Source organism: Sceloporus undulatus, chromosome 6 (genome assembly GCF_019175285.1).
Source record: "Sceloporus undulatus isolate JIND9_A2432 ecotype Alabama chromosome 6, SceUnd_v1.1, whole genome shotgun sequence".
Classification (NCBI taxonomy): Eukaryota; Metazoa; Chordata; class Lepidosauria; order Squamata; family Phrynosomatidae; genus Sceloporus; species Sceloporus undulatus.
The window spans coordinates 149,498,834-149,519,608 of record NC_056527.1 but is presented as its reverse complement, the minus strand read 5'-3'; the positions used below and the strand labels follow the sequence as shown (position 1 = coordinate 149,519,608).

At 43.1% G+C, this 20,775-nt stretch overlaps 1 protein-coding gene across 1 annotated transcript in view; it reads left to right on the top strand.

Annotated features, from left to right (window-relative positions):
- FAM189A1 (family with sequence similarity 189 member A1) overlaps positions 1–20,775 on the top strand; it is a 142,681-nt gene that overhangs the window by 35,649 nt on the left and 86,257 nt on the right. The window contains exon 2 of the mRNA XM_042473992.1: positions 17,458–17,514. Within this exon, the coding sequence (XP_042329926.1) occupies positions 17,458–17,514 (57 nt within the window). The remainder of the gene's footprint in view (positions 1–17,457; positions 17,515–20,775) is intronic.

The window sequence follows — 20,775 nt, the reverse complement described above, 5'->3', positions numbered from 1 at the left end:
CAAGTTAATACTCTGGATCTGATTTCAATGAGACCTGGGTCTCTGCAGCAGGAGCATCAGAGGATGTTGCTGATCCTTCTTGGCAAGTCTTCTGCAAGCTGTCTTGGCAGAGAAAGCAAGAAACAAATCGGCAGAAGGAGGTCTGACTACTGGTGTGGATTCTTTTCTTCCCCCAACCAGAACTGAGCCACAAGATTATGTTCATGTGAGCACTCCTGTGTTACTACAGTTGGAAGCATAGGTGCTCATCACAACGTCTTGGCCATAGGTCCAAGTAGATTCCGAAAATGAAGTCAGTTATGTTGAAGCATGCCTGCTGCTTACCTTTTGGTCTGTTGTTTGCTTCTCTCTGTCTGTGTCTGCATGGGCCAGAATACTCTGGAGGCAGCCTGGAGTATTCTGGTCATGAAGCTGCCCCAATGTTCCTCCAACATTGCAACATTGGATAGCCATTTGCACATGCGTCTCACTGTATTGCCTAGTGCGACCGCCACCATGCATCGCTCATTCTGGTGTCAGAATGACACCAGACATGGTACACTGTGTGTTGCACATGGTGCATACAAAGGTACATGTGCCCTTGGTTGCACTTTTAGTTGTGCAACATTACAGTTTCCCTAACAAGGTGGTGTTGTGACTACTGCACTATTCCTTGCCAACCAGCTTCAGCCACATGGCTGGGCCCCTTATGATCTTAGAGCAAGTGACGCATGGCAGCCACATCAACCAGCACAGCAAGACACGTTGTAAACAGCCATCCAGTGTTGCAACGGAGAGCTCCAGATCTTTCAGGAAGATCCAGAGCAAAAAGTGAGATTATTTAATTTGTTACAGGGGAGGGAGGGTAAACCCTGGGTTTGGTGCAGAACAGGTCAGATGTCATCTGGATTGTTAGCTCCAGAACCAGGGTTTGGACCAAGTGTCATCTGGACTCTGCCACAAGAATGGGGGAGGATGTTTCATTTAGCCTTTGCAGACAGGGCCTCTCTCCCCCTTTCTATTTGCCCCTTTTTGGAAGAGGTGCAGGGAGCTATTCTATTGTCCTGATGTTTTGTCCCACAACATACACACACAGCGGTTTCACGCATGGGGTGTGCTGTTTTTGCTGTTTACTGGTGGCAAGGGGAGGCAAGTCAGGCCATGAAGCCATGGTTGCTCTGGGTTCATAGGGGAAGGAAAAGGTGTACCTGATTCTTTCTCTACCAAGCTGGGTCCACCTGTTTCTTTGTAGCCTGAATTGCATCCCACTCCCCCCTTCTTCACTGGTGAGCAGCAGAAGGAGCCAGGGGCCCTTGCAGAGATTGACAGCTGCCAGATGGGAGATGGGGAGGACATGGAATGGTATGGGTGAAGCCATGCTCCAATGTAGGACCTTGGCTTATATGTGCATGCATAATACATTTATTGTAGCTATATGCATAGTCCTCCTTGCCTCCAGTAAACTCATCCCACTCCATATGCAATGGAGATGTAATGATCTATCCCACCCTTGCACTGGATTGCAGTCGTCACCCACCTTGTTCTCTTTCTTGGAATGGGAAAGGGAAAACTATGCCCCTGCTTTCTCCCACCCGGTGATCTGTTTGGTCCTCAGCTGTTGCTGCTGTGTTTGTGAAGAAGCTGTTTGTTCTCCGTTCTGACAGCAGCTGCTCTCAAGGTGCTGGCGCTGAAGGAAGAACAAACAGGTTCTTTGTAAAGATAGCTTGGACGCGACAGAAGGCCAGATTGGTGGGAGAGGGATGACAAGATGCAGTGGCAGTTTCCTCCCGCCCCCCGCAATGCCACTTCCAACCTGAGCTCTAGACAGGCGATAATGAAAGGAGCAAAGCTGCAGTCCACATGCTTTCAGACTCTGCCAGGTTTATTCACTGCAACTACTGGAGGGAAATGCAGAATTACCAGAGGCAAAGCCAAGAGGTCACTAGAAGTGGAGCTGACCACATCTAGTTTGCTACACAACCTATCCCTTGTAAGGTCAACGTCAGTGGTCCCCAAACTTTTGCCCTCTAGATGTTTTGGACTTCAGCTCCCAGAATTCCTGACTGTTGGCCAAGCTGACTGGGACTTCTGGGAGCTGGAAGTTCAAAATGTCTGGAGGACCAACGTTTGGGAAGCTCTGGTCTAGATCAAAGGTAGGGAAAGTGTTGTGTTCTGCAGCAGTCTTCAGCAGTTTGGGGCTTTTTGGGAGGTTAGAAATATCCCCTGACTTAGAGAGATGAATGAAATCATAAAAACAGATCTGAAAATTCAGAATACCGTGATTTGTGCGTCTGTGTTAGCTGCTGACTCTCACGCTCCCATCGCAGCCAAATAGGATTAGAATTACAGTTGTAATGTAAAACATTTGCCTGTAATTCCACACTTGACATCTTTAGTTTAATCCTGTTCGAAAGGTGTTCTATGTATTCCAGGTAAGATAACAAAAGCTCAAAATATCTCTGTAAGGCCTGCATTTGGAAGGTGGTGGGTGATTAAATTTCTTCCAGTTACTTGTAACCTGCATTGCAGTGTCCTAGAGCAATGTTCAAACCACTACACCAGACGGGTTACTTCTCCTGCAGCATTTCTAAAAGCTATGGAGCAAGTAAGACGTTATCTCACATCACTGCAGGTCTTGCTCTTGATTTCTTTTTATGGGGATTGCTGGGTTCTAAGGAGAACTAAAGGAGGACTTCTGGGAGTTGTCCAAACAGTAGATTTTGCTGAGCTCTGGTTTTACTCTCCTTGTGATTGCAAAGAGTGACCATGATGCTAAGCGTGGCTGGCATTTTTTGCTCCAAAGCAGGTTGTGCGCATTGTCCGACAAAGCGGTTCCCTCCTATACTTCATTGTACTTTAATGTTTGCCAAGACTCATCCGTAACATTAGATTCTTTGGGCTTTATTGCCTTGGAGGGGAGAAGACAAAGGTAATGATGGAGTTAAAATGAGATTTCTCACACGCGTGCCGCCCTTGCCATGCCAGGACTGTTCGACGGTTAATAAACTCTGGCAGCTGTGCAAATGAGCGCGCAGGTAATTCGACTGTCCTGCTTGTGAGCGGCGCCCAGGGACTTCGTGTCTTTGCATCTGTTTCCATGGCAATTAGGATGAGATTAGATTTCGAAGTCCGCGGTCAGTAAATGAGAGAAGGCTGAGCTGGGATACTGCTGGGTTTATTTGGCTGGGACACATTGAGCCTGATGCCTTTATAAAAAAAGCAAGGAAAGACACATTTCACATATTTGCCGGGTGTTTGCATCCTGCTGTTCCATTCTCTGGAAATGTGTTTATCTTTCCTCTGGCAGAAAGTCTGTTATGAGCTTTGTACTGTGGCAGGTTTGCAATTTTGGTTTCCGCCTGACAAGGTTTGGTGGGCTCTACCTCTCCTCTACTTTTTTAGCCAAGTATTTAGTCATGTTTAGAATGCTGTTATGGGTCTTCAAATCATTTCCAATTTACGTTGGCAAGATTTGTTCAGAGGAGGTTTGCCGTTGCATTCTCCTGAGGCTGAGAGAGTGTGACTTGCCCAAGGTCCTCCAGTGGGTTTCATGGACATGCAGGGATTCCATGTAGTCCAACACTCAAACCACGATGCCATGCTGGTTCTCCAGTAAAACTAAAACTAGACTTACTACTAACTAGACTGTAAAGACCAGGGTTCAAAACAAGGGTTGGCCATGGAAACCCACTGGGTGGCCTTGGGCAAGTCGTACTCTCTCAGCCTCAGAGGATGGCAATGCCAACCCCGCTCTGAAGAAACCTGCCCAGAAAACCCATGATAGGTTTGCCTTGGGGTCACCATAAGTCGCCATAAGTTGGAATGATTTGTTCAGAGGAGGTTTGCCATTGTGTCCCCTGAGGCTGAGAGAGTGTGACTAGCCCAAGGTCACCCAGTTGATTTTATGGCTGAGTTGGGAATCGAACTCTAATCTCCAGAGTTGTAGTCCAATGCTCAAACCACTATGCCACATTGTCTCTCGATGTTTAGGATAAGAACTGATTAAAAACACACTTATCTACATTGTAGAAATAATGCACAGTGACATTTTAACTGCCATGGCTCTATCCTATAGAATCCTGGGATTGGTAGTTTTGGGAGGCACCAGCCCTCTTTGGCAGAGAAGGCTAGAGACCCTATGAGACTACAAATCCCAGGATCCCAAAGGATGGAGCTACAGCACTCAAACTGCATTATTTCTGCAAAGCAGATTTGACTTAGGTTAAAAGAGAGATGCACCTCTTAACAAGAAGTGTTGGCGAAGAGAAGGCATGAATTGGGACTTTGCTGAGTGCTTTGAACAGACGCGATCGAGGTGCCCATGGGCGGAAGTGTTATTGCCTGAGAACGGAGATTAGTTTATTCTTATCCGTGTTCTCCACGTGCATATTTTAGGACAATTAAAAATGACTGGCATCCGACTGCCATGTGTCTTGTTTGGGAAGGGCATTGCGCGCGCGCTCTCTTTCTCTCTGTGTATGAGTGTATATTTTGACACCTGCTTTCTCTCTTCTCTGTCTCTTCCTTTCCTTTTTGGTTCTCCTGGTTTAATGATATGACAAATGTTATCTTAATGAAATCTGGCAGAATTATTTCCGTCCTCTCTCTCAATGCCGGTGAAACGCTTTCACTCGGCATCTCTTAATTGTTGTCAAGTGAGTTTGAGAGGCAAAACCAAAGAGAAGCTGGCCTTCCTTGTTCATATTCTTGTGTGAAGCAACTTCAGATGTTTTGAGAAAGGGCATAAACTTTAAGGGAAGGCTCTTGAGACAGCTTGCTTCTTTCAAAACCTTCCGTCTTTCAGCCTTCTGGGTATTTTGGACTTCAGTGGTTGTGTGCCTTCAAGGCATTTTCGACTTATGGCAACCCTAAGGCAAACCTATGACAAGGTTTTCTTGGCAAGATTTGTTCAAATCTTTGCCTTCTTCTGAGGCTGAGAGGGTGTTACCTTCAGGCTATGTGTATAAGGTGTATGAAACACCTTATACTCTGAGATATCTCATTATGTACATGTATGCAAGTTGTTGTTGTGAGCTTCCAAGTCATTTCCCAGCTGACTTTTATGGCAACCCTATTGTAGGGTTTTTTTGGCAGGCTTCTTCAGAGGGAGGTTGCCATTGCCATGCTGTGAGGCTGGGAGAGTGTGACTTGCCCAAGGTTACACAGTGGATTTGAGCCAGGATTCGAACCTTGTCTCCAGAATCAGTGATCAAACCGCTACACACGCTGGCTCTATATATGCAAATGTAGGTATAAAATCTGACAAAATCCAAAATCCTAAGCATTTTGGGATAAGGGAGACTCAACCTTTATTCCTTTTTTCAACCAGAGCTTGACATGCTATTTTACAAATGCACATAATTCCTCCCTGTGGTTAGTTGTGTGATGCTCTGCCACCGAGAGGATCCTTCAACTGACTATGAGATGTGATTGTAATGGTTGCTATAACTTCCATGTCACTAGGGTGATAAATCTACTCTGGGTTTTGCTGTGGGCTTTAAAATGCTGAAACTATTTTGGAAGTGGTATTCAGAACTGGGATAACTCTTTTAAAGTTTGGATTATAAACCGGAGTGGACTCATCACTGATTTGGAAGCCGCTAGTTGACCCATATGGTGGGTGCTGTGCATGGCAAGCGCATTGTTGTATGCATGCCTATGTCAATAATTCTTTGCTTCCTTCCATACCTGGTTTCCTCCTTCTGAAACAACCTGGTTGCTTCTTCTTTTTCTAAAAATGTTATATAATGCTGCTTTGATGATTATTTTTCCTATATTCCTCTTCCTTCAGAGAAGATAGAGTGAATATTTATACAGTTAGGCTTGCTATTGATTAGGCTGCCTGAGTCTAGGCTTGCAATATTAATATGCTCATTTCCTACTGTAATTTATCACGCCGCTCAGGGATAGGAAGGTAATTGGAAGAACTGGGCAGAATGGAGGTTTTGATGTTCTGCACCGGAGGAGCGGAGCCAGAGGATTTGGAGAAATGTTATTCTAATGTGCCGTCTCAGTCGGTAGGAACGGCTCGGAGGGTTCAATCTTGGTAGGAGATCTTCATAAGTCAGGGAACATAAGAGGAGAAGGGAGGGAAGGAGAGAGATGTATCTCTTGGTCATGAAAGGTCTTTCTGCACCACACCGTTGTATCAATTTGCTACCAGTTTAACCGCCACAGGAATGGCAGGATTTGTAGTTTTGTCATGGTTTGAGTGTTGGACTATAGAACAGAACCTTTATTACGGTCATAGACCAGCAAGTGTTGGACTATGACTCTGAAGACCAGGGTCCGATTCCCAACTCAACCATGAAACCCAATAGGTGACCATGGGGAAATCATATGCTCTCAGTTTCAGAGGATGGTAATGGCAAACCTCTGAACGAATCGTGCCAAGAAAACCCCATGATAGGTTCTCCTTAGGGTCACCATGAATTGGAAATGACTTGAAGGCACACAACAACAACAAACAAAGGGCACCTGGGATTCTAGTTCAGGAAAATTCTCTAGAACAGTGGTCCTTAAACTTTGGTTTTGAACTTCACCTCCCCAAATTTGTATCCCTTAATGCTGGCTGGTATTTCTAGGAGTTGAGAACCATCATATCTGCAGGACCAAAATCTGGGAAACATTGAACTGGAGCTCTTGAGCAGAGAAGTCAAAAGGCCTCACCCAAGATCCTTTAGACTGGAGCCATCAGAGTTATGATGGTGTCACACTGACATGGAAGAGTCAGCCTGGTGTAGTGGCTTTGAGCATTGGACTATGACTCTGGAGATCAGGACTCCGTTCCCAACTCCACCATGGAAACCCACTGAGTGCCTTGTGCAAGACACACACTGTCAGCCCCAGAAAACGTCTGATAGCTTCTCGCCTTAGGGTTGCCATAAGTTAGAAGCGACTAGAAGGCACACAACAGACAACAAGCACAGTTGGCCCTCCACATTTACAGCTTTGATTTTTGAAGATGTCATTATTTGTGGTTTTGATTAATATATTCTCTCTAGGAATCTCTAAGTCTTCCAGCGCAATTCTTCTGGAAGTTGATCATAGAGTCATGCTGGAGAACCTAGAAGTTCCTAGAGAAAATACTTCTCTGGGCATCTGTAGGTCCTCCAGTGTGATTCTATGATCACCTTCCGTCAGATGTTGACCACAGAGTTGCAGTGGAGGATCTGGATATTCCTAGAGAGGTGTTCTCTTAGGTAAAAAGAATAGTGTTTTCTTTTATTTGCGGTTTCCCCCCATCCATGGGGGTCCTAACCCCAGCGAATGTGGAGGGACCGATGTAATTTTAAACTGCCACTGACCATTTAGAAATACAGTTGAGCAGAATTAGCCAGAATGAGCTTTCTGCAAAACCAGAGGTTTGAGCACCTTGCCTTTTGCGTTGACTCACAGTGTCCCGATGAAGCCATATGCTGTATTTGAAATCCTCCGCTCTCTCAGAACTGGAAATATGATAATTGAACCCTGGCATCTTTATACATGCTCTTACCTCACTTCCTTAGATACTTTATGGAGAAAGAAGGGGGAAGACTTAATGTTTTGCGTCCCCTTGTAGTATTTTTTCTGTTTCCTTTGCTGGTTGTCAAGACATGTGGTGTTGGAATTTAGTCTGAGATTCACAGCGGGGTTAATTGGCTTTCCGAAAGTCACCCGGGGTAGATGCTGCAATCAAACTCCGCAGTGTTTTGGACTTTTTTGTGAGATGTGTGAGGCTTGATGAAAGACACAGCATACTTCATTTCCTTCCCAGGGAGCATCAAATCAGGAGACTGCAGATGAATTTCTCTTTTTTGCAAAAAAGGAAGATTCTTCACCCAAAGTGGCTGCCTCTTTCGTTTTTGGAGGAGAGGCAGTGGAATTTATTTGTAGGTGCTTTTCCTAAAAGGTATCTGTCTCCTCCGTTCAACCGGATCTCCTATCCATACCTGCGATTCATGGGGCCTCTGTGCAATTCCGTTCTATTCCCCCCACTAACTTGTCATCCGCCATTGGATAGCCATTTGATAAACAGAATGGTATTGATAGGCTTTGGGTGAAGACCAGGATCCATATTTTTTTGGTGGGGTTTTCGGGCTATGTGGCCATGTTCTGCTGTTGTGGATTTAATATTAAAACCAGAACCACCAGGAAGACTTAGGAGCCTGATTGGAAAGGCATGTTACAGACTGCCAAAATAAATCTGCTTCAGGTCTCTTTGGAGGTATGCTGTTTAAATGATGCATGGGTCCTAAGAGTCCAGAGGTTGCGCCAAAGCCACACTCCAGTGCTTAGGAATGGAGTGTGGCTTTGGCGCGACCTCTGGACTCTTAGGACCCATGCATCATTTAAACAGCATACCCCCAAAGAGACCCGAAGCAGATTTATTTTGGCAGTCTGTAACAGGCCATGGTTTATTTTTGCTGCAGCGTCTCCAGAGGAAAACATCCAAATTCTGAAGCCCTGATTTACAAGTGACACAGTCTTTTATAGCATTTTAAACAAAGAGAACTACAAATTACATTCATTGGTTACACATAAATTAAACATATACACCCCTTTATATTCATTGGATGCTCAAACATATATCTAACATATACGTTTCTCTATCCCTGGTGGGTATCCATCAATCAAACTATTATCTATATGTTTTATTTTCTCCAAAGTGTATCTGCAGTACTTCCTTTTATTTGGGTTAACAACTTGAAGCAGGAACCACTTCAGGGTTGTTCCAGAGCAAAGAATTTGACCCGACCTCACATCCATCATCCTTGCAACCCTTGGCCTCAATATATTTCAGTACTATAATTTTCAGCTCCTGAGCATAGTAAAAAATTCAATTCTAATCCATCCTCTTCACTGGAAGAGTTTATTCCTGATGTTTTGCCAGCATCTGTGGCTGGCATCTTCAGAAAATTCTCTGAAGATACCAGCCACAGATGCTGGCGAAACGTCAGGAATAAACTTTTCCAGAACATGAACACAGAGCCTGAAAACCCCACAAGCAAAATATGGATTCCAGCCGTGAAAGCCTTCGACTTCACAACAGAGCAGGATCCAATCTGTTAATTCTCCAACTGCAATACTATAAATTGCCTTAGGGTCGCCATAAGTCAGAAACAACTGGAAGGCATACAACAACAATGTGATAACATATCATAAAAGTCCGATTTGAACCACTGAAACAGCCCTTAAACCCTGAGCAGTTAGCCTTCAAAGACCTGTCAAAACAAAAAGGTCTTCACTTGCCTATAGAAAAGAAAAGAAAGAGGGCACCAATCGGTTCTCTCTAGGATTTTGGGAGCAGTCACCAAGAAGGTCCTTTCCTGCGTTCCCACCAGAGGTTCCCAATTTTTTTTCTCCCCCAAAAACCTCACAACACAGGCATGTTTCATAGGGGAGAATACAGTCCTTTGGATAAGCAGGACGTGAGAAATATAGGGCTTTGTAGTTCATGGTTGGCTGGCCTGCAACATTTTGTATGGGTTGTTTGTATAAGCTAAGACCACATTTGCTGACGCACACGTTCTCTCCCCCCCACCAGTGTCCTTAAAGATGATTTCACCCTGAGATAAAAGAGATTCATCTGCAATGTCCTGATTTGTTTCTACACGGTAGACTTGCTGATTTCCATCTTATCCAAGAGAGATTGTTCTTTCTTGCTTCTCTCGCTCTCTGTCTTTCCCTCTTGCCTTTTTGTCCTTCGGAGATTTTTTAGATTAGGGCTGGGTCATTCGGCAAGCTGAAAAACCTCTTTCCCTTTATCTCTGTAGGTTTCACCTCCATAAACCTGGTGTTTGTCCTTTCCAAATGAGACAATGATCTCCAAGTTGAAGGTCATGACTTCTTCAGGTCATAACTGGTCTTTTGTAGAAGAAGAGGTTGTTGTTGCTCTCTTTTTTGCAAAAATGAGAAACGCTTCTTTTTTCTTTGCAATGTAGTCTGTAATGGCTTGCAGTGTTTGGTGAAAAGAAGTGGAGAAATGAGCCACAATTATCACCAAGTATATCTACACTGTAAAATTATAGCAGTTTGATGCCAATTTAATTGCCATGGCTTTTTTCTATGAAACCCTGAGATCTGGAATTTGCTTCCCCTTGACTTTCAACACTAGCATTTTCTTGTAGAGAATCCTGTGTATCCTTTACCAAACTAGAAAGATTAACCATCCATTATGAAGCCAAGCCCTCCCTCCAGTCCATCTGCCTTGGTCCAGGCCTTGGAGGTAGAGAAGAACTGCTGGACTTCATCCCCTTCCCCTCCACCACTCCCTTCTCCTTCTGTGTCATGTCTTTTTTAGATTGTAAGCCTGAGGGCAGGGAACCATCTAATTAAAAAGATTGTATGTACAGCGCTGTGTAAATTTACAACGCTTTATAAATAAAGGTTAATAATAATAATAATAATAATAATAATAATAATAATAATAATAATAATAATAATAATACAAGTTCTGCAGGATGGAACCTGGTGGTATCTGTATGTGGTATCAACTTGCTGCAATTTTGTGGTGCGGACAACACACTCCTTGATTAGAATACTGTGTCCACTTCTAGTTCAAGAAGGATATTGATAAGCTGGAACGTATCCAGAAAAGAGTGATAAAGATGTTCAGAGGTCTGGAAACTAGGCATGGAAAGAAGATTCCTTTTTTTTTAAATGGTTGAAAAACATGCTTTGTGAGTGTTGAGAAACCCTGATGAGAAGAATCTTGTACTAAGAATTTTTGCAGTTTGGGGCTTATTCTGTACAAAATTCACACGTGGCTGTTTTTGCACAGAAAACAACATTATTTTAAAATGCCAGAAACTGCATGTTCTGCGTGAAAAATAATATGTCAATGCAGAAATCTTGATTTCTGCACAGAGAATGTTTATTTTCTGTGTGAAAATGCTATAATTGGGATTTTTTTCGGTGTGAAATTCACACATGGTTAGTTTGCATAGAAAACAGAATTTTCCACACAGAAATTAATATTTCTGCATTCAAAAAAATGCCGGTTGCTCTGCAAAAAATGAGATTTACTGTGCAAAACCAACCTTGTGTGAATTTTGCATAGAATAAGTCTTGAATTGCGAATAGCCTTTGAAAACTGGTTGGTTTTCGAAGCCATTCTTGCAGTGGGAAGAAAATGGCTGAAATTACTGATTGCTGCCTTTGAGAAGAAATATAGCAAAGAATTAAATCCCTAGTAGAAACCAAACCCTGTGAGAAATGATTGAAGGCATTCAGAAGTAAAGACTGAAAGGTGACATGATAACTATCTTAAAATACTAGAAAGGATGTCATGTAAAAGATGAATATGAAAACATTGCTGATGGTAAGAACCATTTGATATTCCAATGGATCCCCTTGGCAGGTGATGGTAGACTCTCCATCATTGTAGGTTTTCAAGTAGAGATAAGATCAATGATACCCAAACTCTGGCTTTCCAGGTATTTTGGACTTCAGCACCCAGAATTCAAGACTGTTGGGCAAGATGGCTGAAGCTTCTGGGAGCTGAAGTCCAAAACACCTTGAGGAACCAAAATTTGGGAAACCTTGGATTAGATGATCAGCTCTCAGATGTGTTTTAGCTTGTAGAAGATTAGATGATAATGAGGTACCCTCCAACTCTATGATTCCATAACTCACCTTGAGTACAGTTGCCCCTCCGCTTTCATGGGTGAATCTGTTCCGGACCCCCTCGCGAAAATGGAAATGCGCTTACAGTATGCCCTTGCTTTACATGGGGGATCTGCTCTGGACTCCCCTGTGTAAAGCAATTTCCGTGCATGCTCAAGCCCCATTTAAATGAATGGGGTTCATGCATGCGGCAGCACCACGGTGCGCATGTGCACACCCCATTAATCCCAACGGGACGCGCCGCCCCTTGCGTATGATGCGGGCACACTGTATATTCAATCCCCATTGGCTTGAATGGGGGCATGGTTCCATGAGCGGCTGAGAGCAGGTGCCACAGGCGCCTACCCCAATGTTTCCTCTTCTATTTCTCGCTCGCATATATGCAAGGGACGCGGATCTCAAGTTCACAGAAACGGAGGGGTGACTGTATTTTGCAATTCACATTGTGAAAGCAAATTATCTGTAACACAAACATCTCATGAAGAAGCAATGATTCCTTCTCCACTCTACATTCAGGATGGTAAGGCAACAGGTTTTGTCTCTTCTTGGCCATGTGGATTAGCACCTTGCTGGAGGAAGATGTATGTCATCCCAAAACATCGGACTCTTTCAAGGTGTCCTGAAAAAAATAGGTGTCAGGTGTTGTACCATGATAAAGAAAAAACCAGCAACACTGGTCAATATTGCACCCTTCCTACAGATGGGGAGATAGATCATTTTCGGAAGGTGCCCAAAACGTCAAGGACTCCCATATCCTGAATCCCATTCGAAACAGTTCAGGACTCATCCATTTCTCACAAGAGGCCCAAGCTCTGTGTTCACAGCCTCTGTCTTTATGCTCCAAAACTGAAACAATAGAGCAGCTTAATAGGAGGAGGAAATGTCGCATGGCAATCAGGGCTGGAGCCATCTCCTTACTACAATCAGAGGCATGTAATTAGAACTCATCAGTCTTTCCATGTATGCGGAGTCTTGTGGTGCGTCACCTCCAGACACTGGGCTTCTTCAAGAACTACACTTAGGGAAGAAGAAGAAGAAGAAGAAGAAGAAGAAGGAAAAACAGCTTTGGAAAAGATCAACATTCAAATTTGAATACTTATTATTATTATTATTATTACAAGCTAAAATCTGTAAGCTGTTGTAAGGGTGTTGCAAGCAAGCCTCTTTGTTTTTGCATGGTGCAGAAAAAGACAGAAGATTTGAGCTAGGATTTGAACCCATATTTGTGCCCCTTGACTATAATAGTTTCTTTCCTTCCCAGAAACTAACTGGCAGCCTATAGTTTGTAGACCAACACTGATCCACAGAATACCACTTTATAGAAATATATACACATTGATCCAAAGACTGCCACTTTATAGAAATATACAGTCTGCCCTTGGCTTACGCGGGGGATCTGTTCCGGACCTCCCCCCGTGTAAGCCAAATACCGCACATGCTCAAGCCCCATTAAAGTGAATGGGGCTCATGCATGTGGTGGTGCAATAGTGCACGCGCCCCATTCATCTGAATGGAATGCACCACCCTGTGTGCCCCACGTGGCTATCAGCATATACTGAAAGCCATGTATAGTGCACCCGCGTATGACGCGGGCGCACTGTATATACACTTATCCGCAGACTGCGCTTTATAGAAATATATATACACTGATCCACAGACTACCACTTTATAGAAATAAATATGCATTGATCCACAGACTGCCACTTTATAGAATATATACTCTGTGTGTGTGTGTGTGTATATATATATATACTGTATATGACTTTTCACATTGCAGTTTTCTTTTGCTTTACTTAGTTTAGGTTAATATGTAACTAGTTAGATTGTGTCTATGGCGTAAGAAAGTTGTGTGCAGTTTGTTGTTGTTGTTGTTGTGTGGCTTCAAGTCATTTGTGACATGGCCACCCCTAAGGTGAACCTATAATAGGGCTTTATTTGCACATTTCTTCAGAGAGGTTTTTGTCATCACCATCCTCTGAGGCTGAGAGAGTGTGACATGCCCAAGGTCACCCAGTGGGTTTCCATGGCCAATCCAGGATTAGAACCCTGGTCTCCAGGGTCTAGTTAGTAGTTAGTCTAGCTTTAGTTTTCTTAGAGAGCCAGCATAGTGGGTTGAGTGTTGGACTACAGCGTTAGAGAACAGGGTTCGATTCCAGGCTTGGCCATGGAAACCCACTGGATGAGCTTGGGTAGGTCATATTCTCTCAGCCACAGGGGAAGGAAATGGCGAACCTCCTCTGAACAAAACTTGCCAAGGAAACCCCTTGGGGTCTCCGTAAGTTGGAAACAACTTGAAGGCACACAACAACAGACAGCCATGTTGTAGTGTTAACGTTGTTAGCTAAAACCAGCTGCATAGATGCCTGAAGTGTCCTTTAAATCCATCAGGGTGTGTATGTGTTAATATTCTCAGTCAGTGTGGGAATCAGAGGGGGGTACACATGGGTGTTTGTGTATATGCATATTTATATATAGGTCCTAGACACACACATACTGTGATTCCATAAGCTTTGCCTTCGTGCCGTTTTGCAAATGAGTTTGCCTAATTATACCCTGATAGCTTTTTCATTACTCTTGATGTGCACATAATAGAATTAATGTTGTATAAAAACAAATAGCGTCAGTGATGGGGGGGCCAGAATTGTATGTTTTTTTGAGCCCGTCGAGAAAGAAAAAGGGAGAAGAGAGGGAAGAGGAGAATGTCATGTTTATATTTATGGTGGATCAGTGGATTTCAGGAGGAAAACAAGAGTGTTTTCAACCAGGACAAAAGACTCTGCCGCCTCATCTGCCCCTCGCTGTCTTTGCGGCACTTGGAAATGTACGCACAGCAACTGCAGAGGTTGGCAGATCTTAAAAAGTTCATTGTCAATGAGTTTCTCCCTGGGTTTTTTTGTTTTTTAAAAGGGAAAGAGAGAAGGGCGAACAAGGTAATTGGGAAGAACAAATGCTTAGTGCGGAAAGGTGGTGGAGGCCTGAGCAAAATAGCTAGCAAAGTGCCCATCATTGTGACAAATTATGCCTAAACAAAACAGAGCTGGTATCTAAAGAACTACCTGCTTCCAACCAAATCTGAGTTGAGCACTGGAGGCCTTTTTCTTCCATTGCATATTCGAAGACAAAGACGAGGCGGCCAGTTCTCAGGGGTATTTTACCAGTGGATTCATGCACTGACTGGAATTGGACTGGATGACCCTTGAGATCCCTTCCAGATCTATGGTTATGTGATTGTCATTCTCTAGTTGGCCGTTTCTAGTAGGGCATCCCTCTGGTTGCCTTGAAAGAACCATCCTTTGTGCACATCTGGGATGCAAAGATGAGCCTGTGCAAAACATGTATCAGTCTAAACCAGTGGTGTGATAAAGTGATCCTCCAGATAGATTGCAGCTCCTAGCATTCCTTGCGTTCAGTAGCTAGGGATGATGGGAGTTGCAACTCAACCACATTGGGGATGCACCATGATTTCCATCCCCTTGGCATAACTTCTAATTGATATTCCAATTAGTATTCTGCTCTTCGATTTGTTGTTATTTTAAGTATGTTTTAATTGTGAATTGTTTAATTGTATTTTAGGTGAGGGGCAGGATATTGGGATGCGGGATTGTATGTTTTAATGTGTAAGCCACCCCAGTTGTGTTACACAGAGAGACGGGATATAAATAAATTTTATTTATTTATTTATTATTTTTATTCCTAACGCTAGAGTAGACCTATATATGGCCAAATGGTCATTCATCTCAACGCCATGGATTGAACCAGTTTAGTTGGGATCAGCAATTGGATTCCACCTTTCACTTTTCCTTTAGGTATTGTAAGGAAAGATGAGAAAGTGACTATAAGGCCAAAGGAAAGCAGAACCATGTTGAAGGAAATGGATCTTCAAGCAGGGAAACTTTCAGGAGTTGCATAGATGTTAACCTCATAATAAAATCTCAAGGCAAAGCAAATTAAACATTTGCAGGACACTCTGGTTCTATTAGTGCTTTCCAGCTAATGGCAGCTTGAAAGGAGAAGACTCAGCACGAATAGTCCTAATTACAAAGCTTGATGAGCTGTTAACTGAACGGATAAAATTTCTAATGGGTCATATATATATATATATATATATATATATATATATATATATGAGAGAAGTGAAATAGTTTGTTGCCAAAGAGCCTTTGGATTGCCCTTTTGGCAACCTGATGCCTTCTAGATGTGTTGGACTACAGTGCTTATCATCCCTAGCCAGCAGGGTCATGTTATATGGGGACTGTTATATGGACTGTACTAAGTTGGGGGTGGCTTTTTGTAACATATATCCTTAAACCTTTTGCCATTTACTCTACGTCTGTGAAAAATTGATATATCTATATATCTTATATGTGAGTGTGTGTCCATGCTTTGCTTCAGGAGTGGACCAAAATGAATATAAATCTACACATGTGTGCATATACGCTGGTGGCTTCCACATCAGTGGTGATGTCTATCTGCTTTGGGTTTTATTCCGAAAGGAACTATCCCAGGAGCTGGCTCCTATTCCCAAAATGGCTTCAATGCCCTGTAAAATATGGAATGGATCCATTGCCCCATTGACCCGGAGCCTCCGTTACGTGAAGCCTACACCAGGCATCCTTCGCAGCGCCCTAATCCCTGGTTATCTTGCTGTTTTCTTTTTTAAACGCGACCTTACACTCTCAGACGGAATGCTTCTTTAATTGAGAGTATGTCGCTGCCATGCCTTCTCTTGAACTCCCTAACCCTGTCATTTTCACCTTCCTGAGAGCGATGCTACATTACAGGATTATCAACCCTGGGACAGTTATCGTAACAGTAATAATAGGCTCTCCTAGCTATGTGAGCAAATTTAATTAACTGCAAAGAGGAATCGGCTCCTCTCCTCTGACTTGGCTGTCATCCACAAATCTGCATTAATGCAGAGATGTTCAGTAATACGGGACAGCTAGCGCATGCGATGCGGCAAGCACTGCAGAGTACACGCTGCGGACAAGCATGATTTCTCACTCCCCCTTTTTTGCTTGCATTTTTGGGTGAATTTAATATTGCCATCTTACCTATAATATTGCCATCTTACCTATAGTCTTTCTCCCATGACTTGGGACTAGTCTCATGTGTTATTATGCAAATTGTTGCAGATTTTTGTATATTCGTTTCGACGCTTGGAATTGTCTTTACTTTTTTGTGCAAATTGGCATCTGTTTTCCCCGTCACCTCCAAAAATGCACAGCCATGTGAGCCCAAACAGACGGACGTTCACATGTCTGATAATGCATATCCTTGTGGATACTCTGGAAAAATCGTGATTCCTTTTTATGTGGAGTTCGAGGAATTTTTCACCCTTTCTTGCAAAACCCCCGAATTCCTCCAAATTGTGTGTAGAGGGATTCCATGCTTTTAGAATCGAACGAGGCGTATCTAAATTGTGTAGATGAGCTCTTAGTCTGCATCTGCACTGCAGAAGTAATGCAGTTTGACGCTGCTTTAACTGCCATAGCGGAATGCTATCAAATTCTAGACGATACTGAGAAACTCTAGTCCCTGAAAAGTAGTTTCTGCAAGCTCTGGTCTTTGATTCTCTGCCCTCTTTTTCTTTGCTACTCTCCACCAGAAAATGTTCCAACTTGGCCTGTTGGACGATCTGTGGCTCCCATGTCAGTAGGGCAATGAATCCATTCCAGGCTTTACCCTCAATGGTAACATGTATTGGCCGAATAAAGGTATCACATAGATTTTTGTTCAGCACCGTGGAAATTTGGACTGAACCCCAAAGCAGATGGATAGCTACCAGCAGCCGCCAGTTTGCACCACAGTTCTTTTGCTAGTTGTGGGTCTGTTTCAGCTTTCCGACTAACCTTTGTGACTTGGTTTCAGGTGCTGCTGTCGGGTCTGATCGGAGTTGTGTCGTGGAAAAGACCTCTCTCCCTTGTGGTAAGTCAGAGCTTAAATCCTACAGTCGAGGTGGCAGATTGCACAAAGAGGGCCAAATGAAAAGACGCCTTCCTAGTTAATGCAATGTAAAACTAATTTGGAGAATTTGTATTATGTCATGGTGCAACCTCTTTGAAGGAAGAGGATGCAAATACACAGGCAGGTCTGGCTCTGCTTTTAGGCAGAATGAGGAAGGGTCCAGATGGTGGTGGAAGGGAAGCGTATGGTCAGTAGGAAAATGTAGCTACTGAGTCTTTGTGTGCATCCCTTAAATTATAAATTCTGCCCCCCTTTGTGAAATATTCCTTTAGTCTCCAACTTGTTTGCGTTGCTGAGTGGGACGGTGAGCTTTTCCTTCACACCTGGAATTTGTTAATTTGCTGTTTGTCTTCCCATTCCTGCTCTGCCTGTTCCTGAACATTGTAGGCCTAAACCACTCATTCCCAAACTTCGGTTCTCCAAATTTTTTTGGACTGCAGCTCTCAGAATTCCAAGCTAAAGTCCAGGCTGGTTGCGTTTTTTGGGAAATGCAGTCCAAAAAACACCTGGAGGACCAAAGGGAACCACTGGCCTGAACCATCTCTCCCCAAATGTTCAACGGATGTTTCTGCAAGACGTTTGCAGAATGTTGCAAATTTGCCAATTTCTGCTAGAAATTTGGAGACGGAAGGAGAATTTTGTTGGGACCAAGAATTCCTATTTGGACTGTGATGCCCTCATCCCTCCCCCAATGTAGGACATTAAAGAAAAGTGTAGGACATTCCAAGCAAAGAGCTGCAAACACACATAGAAATATGAATGCATGCTTCTGAGTCATGTCCTTAAGTGGAGGACATTTTGGAATTCCTCCTGGACAGAAGGTTGAAATGTAGGACATGGTCACCCTATGGGAAGTCTACATACAAGACATGAGTCCGCTTTAACTGTCATGGCCCCATCCTATGAAATCCTGGGACTTGTAATTTGTTATCAGACAGAGAAGGCTAAATATCTTACAAAGCTACAAATCCATAGCATTGAGCCATGGCTGTGAAAGTGGTGCCAAACTGCATTAATTCTGCAGTGCAGACAAGTCCTTAGGCTTGAAAGGCCTGTTGAGATTCTGTGTATTTTGGGGTAGTAACCTTAATGGTCTTTTCCCGGCATCTTTAAAACTAAATATGTGTTATTAAGCAAAATGCCAATTAGGAAGCAAATGCGTCTTCTTAAGCATGTTCATTTTGCAGCCAATGGAAAGATAAGGCAGAGGGGTGGAGAGAAAAACTCTTGTCTTTTACACAATTAATTCGGTATAAATTCACAGACGCTAATGAAATAGTAGCGGGAAGACTCTCACTGCCAAGGTCTTTATGCACCGAGATTGCAATGCTAATTGAAATGGATGATATTCATTAATGAGTTAAGTAGGAAGAAGGCTATTTTGCAAGCCAATTTTCTGATAAAGAGGAGGAGGAGAAATCAAAGCACTTTATTGTATGCAAGGTTGCTCTTTTCAGGATTTTCTATACCGTTTGGGTCCTTTCTCTCTTCCTTGCCAATTCCCATTTGTCTAAAAATGTTGTCTAGGAGCGAAAAGAATATTCTGTAACATTTGAATAATGGATGGGAAATGGATTTCCGAAGATGAAAAAATGTATTTACCAAGAATATTTCAGGGATGAGACTTCACAGTTTGTGACTTATTCCGCTTGCAAAACACGTGTGTTTTCGTTTTGTACAGAATACAGTTTCCTGCCCAGAAAGCGGAGAAATGTTATGCATAGAGAAATAACATTTCTGCACAGAAAAAAGATGTTTTTGGATTAGAAACCCTATATTGGGAGAAAGGCGTCTTATAAGAAATAATAATAATAATAATAATAATAATAATAATAATAATAGAATATGACATTTTTGGTGCAAACACCTCACATACATTCCTTTTTCACAGAATAAGCCCCAGACTGCAAATAGTCCTCAAGAAAGTTGGTTTTTAAGCAAATTCTCACAGGAGGAATTAAAATGATAAAATTAGCATCCTATAGGTATATGTATATATGTGTCTTCACACTGCCTGTTGGTGTATGGTGATCCCATGTATTTTGTAGGGTTTTCTTAGACAAGGAAACCTCAGAGATGGGTTTGCAAGTTCCTTCCTCTGATATATCACTTACGGCACCATTGGCGGCCTCCCATCCAAGTGCTAACCAGGGATGATCCTGCTTAGGTTCCCAGATCAGATGAAACCTAGTGCCTTGTGCGCATATGTACCTTCAAGTCACCTGTGGACTTATGGCAACCCCATGAATTCCATAGGGTTTTCTTAGGTGAGGAATATCCAGAGGTGGTTTTGCCAGTTCCTTCCTCTGAAACACAGGCACTTGGTATTTGTTGGTGGTCTCCCATCCAAGTACTAACCAGGGTCAGCCCTGGTTAGCTTCCAAGATCAGGTGGGATCTGGTGCCTTCTGTGTGTAGGTGCCTTCAAGTCAAATTATGGCAACTCCATGAATTTCATAGGGGTTTCTGAGCCAGAGGTGGCTTTGCCAGTTCCTTCCTCTGAAATACAGCCTACAGCACCTGGTGTTCGTTGGTGGTCTCCCATCCAAGGACTAACCTGGGCTGACTCTGCTTAGCTTTCCAGCTCAGATGGGATCTTGTGTCTTACCAAATTTATGAGTGTTGAGTTCCCTAGTGCTTGTCTTAGTCTTTTGCCCTGGAGCTGGAAGGAACACAGATGCATCCCGACAACTGTTAACCATGTTGGTTCCAGCGCTTAGTCTGCAGAGTTCAAAAAAACCCATTGAGTAGGGTTTTCTTTTCCTCCCCTTAATCCAAAGCAAGGTTTAGCCACTACTGAATAATTCAGCTGGTTGCATGGAGTTGTCTGGAGGGATATTTGCTCAGAGTGTGAGGAATCCAAAGAGAGAGGTGGTGATACTTGTACAGTACTTTAATTGGCAACCCTGAGACTCAAAACTCAGGAGGGACGGAAATGAGGGGAGAGGAGCGCTTTTTAAAACATTGCATTTCAATTTGTATGCATTACTTATTTAAAGGACTTCTAGGTCGCCATTAAGGGCAAAGGCTCTCTCAAAGCGGCTTAAATAGGAAAAGGCTTTAATAACATTTGCTATATTTCTCTCGCCTTCTGAAATGTTTTTAATATTTTTTCCATTTTGCAGCCTCTGCACTGCAGAAATAATCCATTTGACACCATTTAACAACCATGGCTTAATGCTAAGGAATTCCGGGAATTATAGTTTGCTGTGGCACCAGAGCT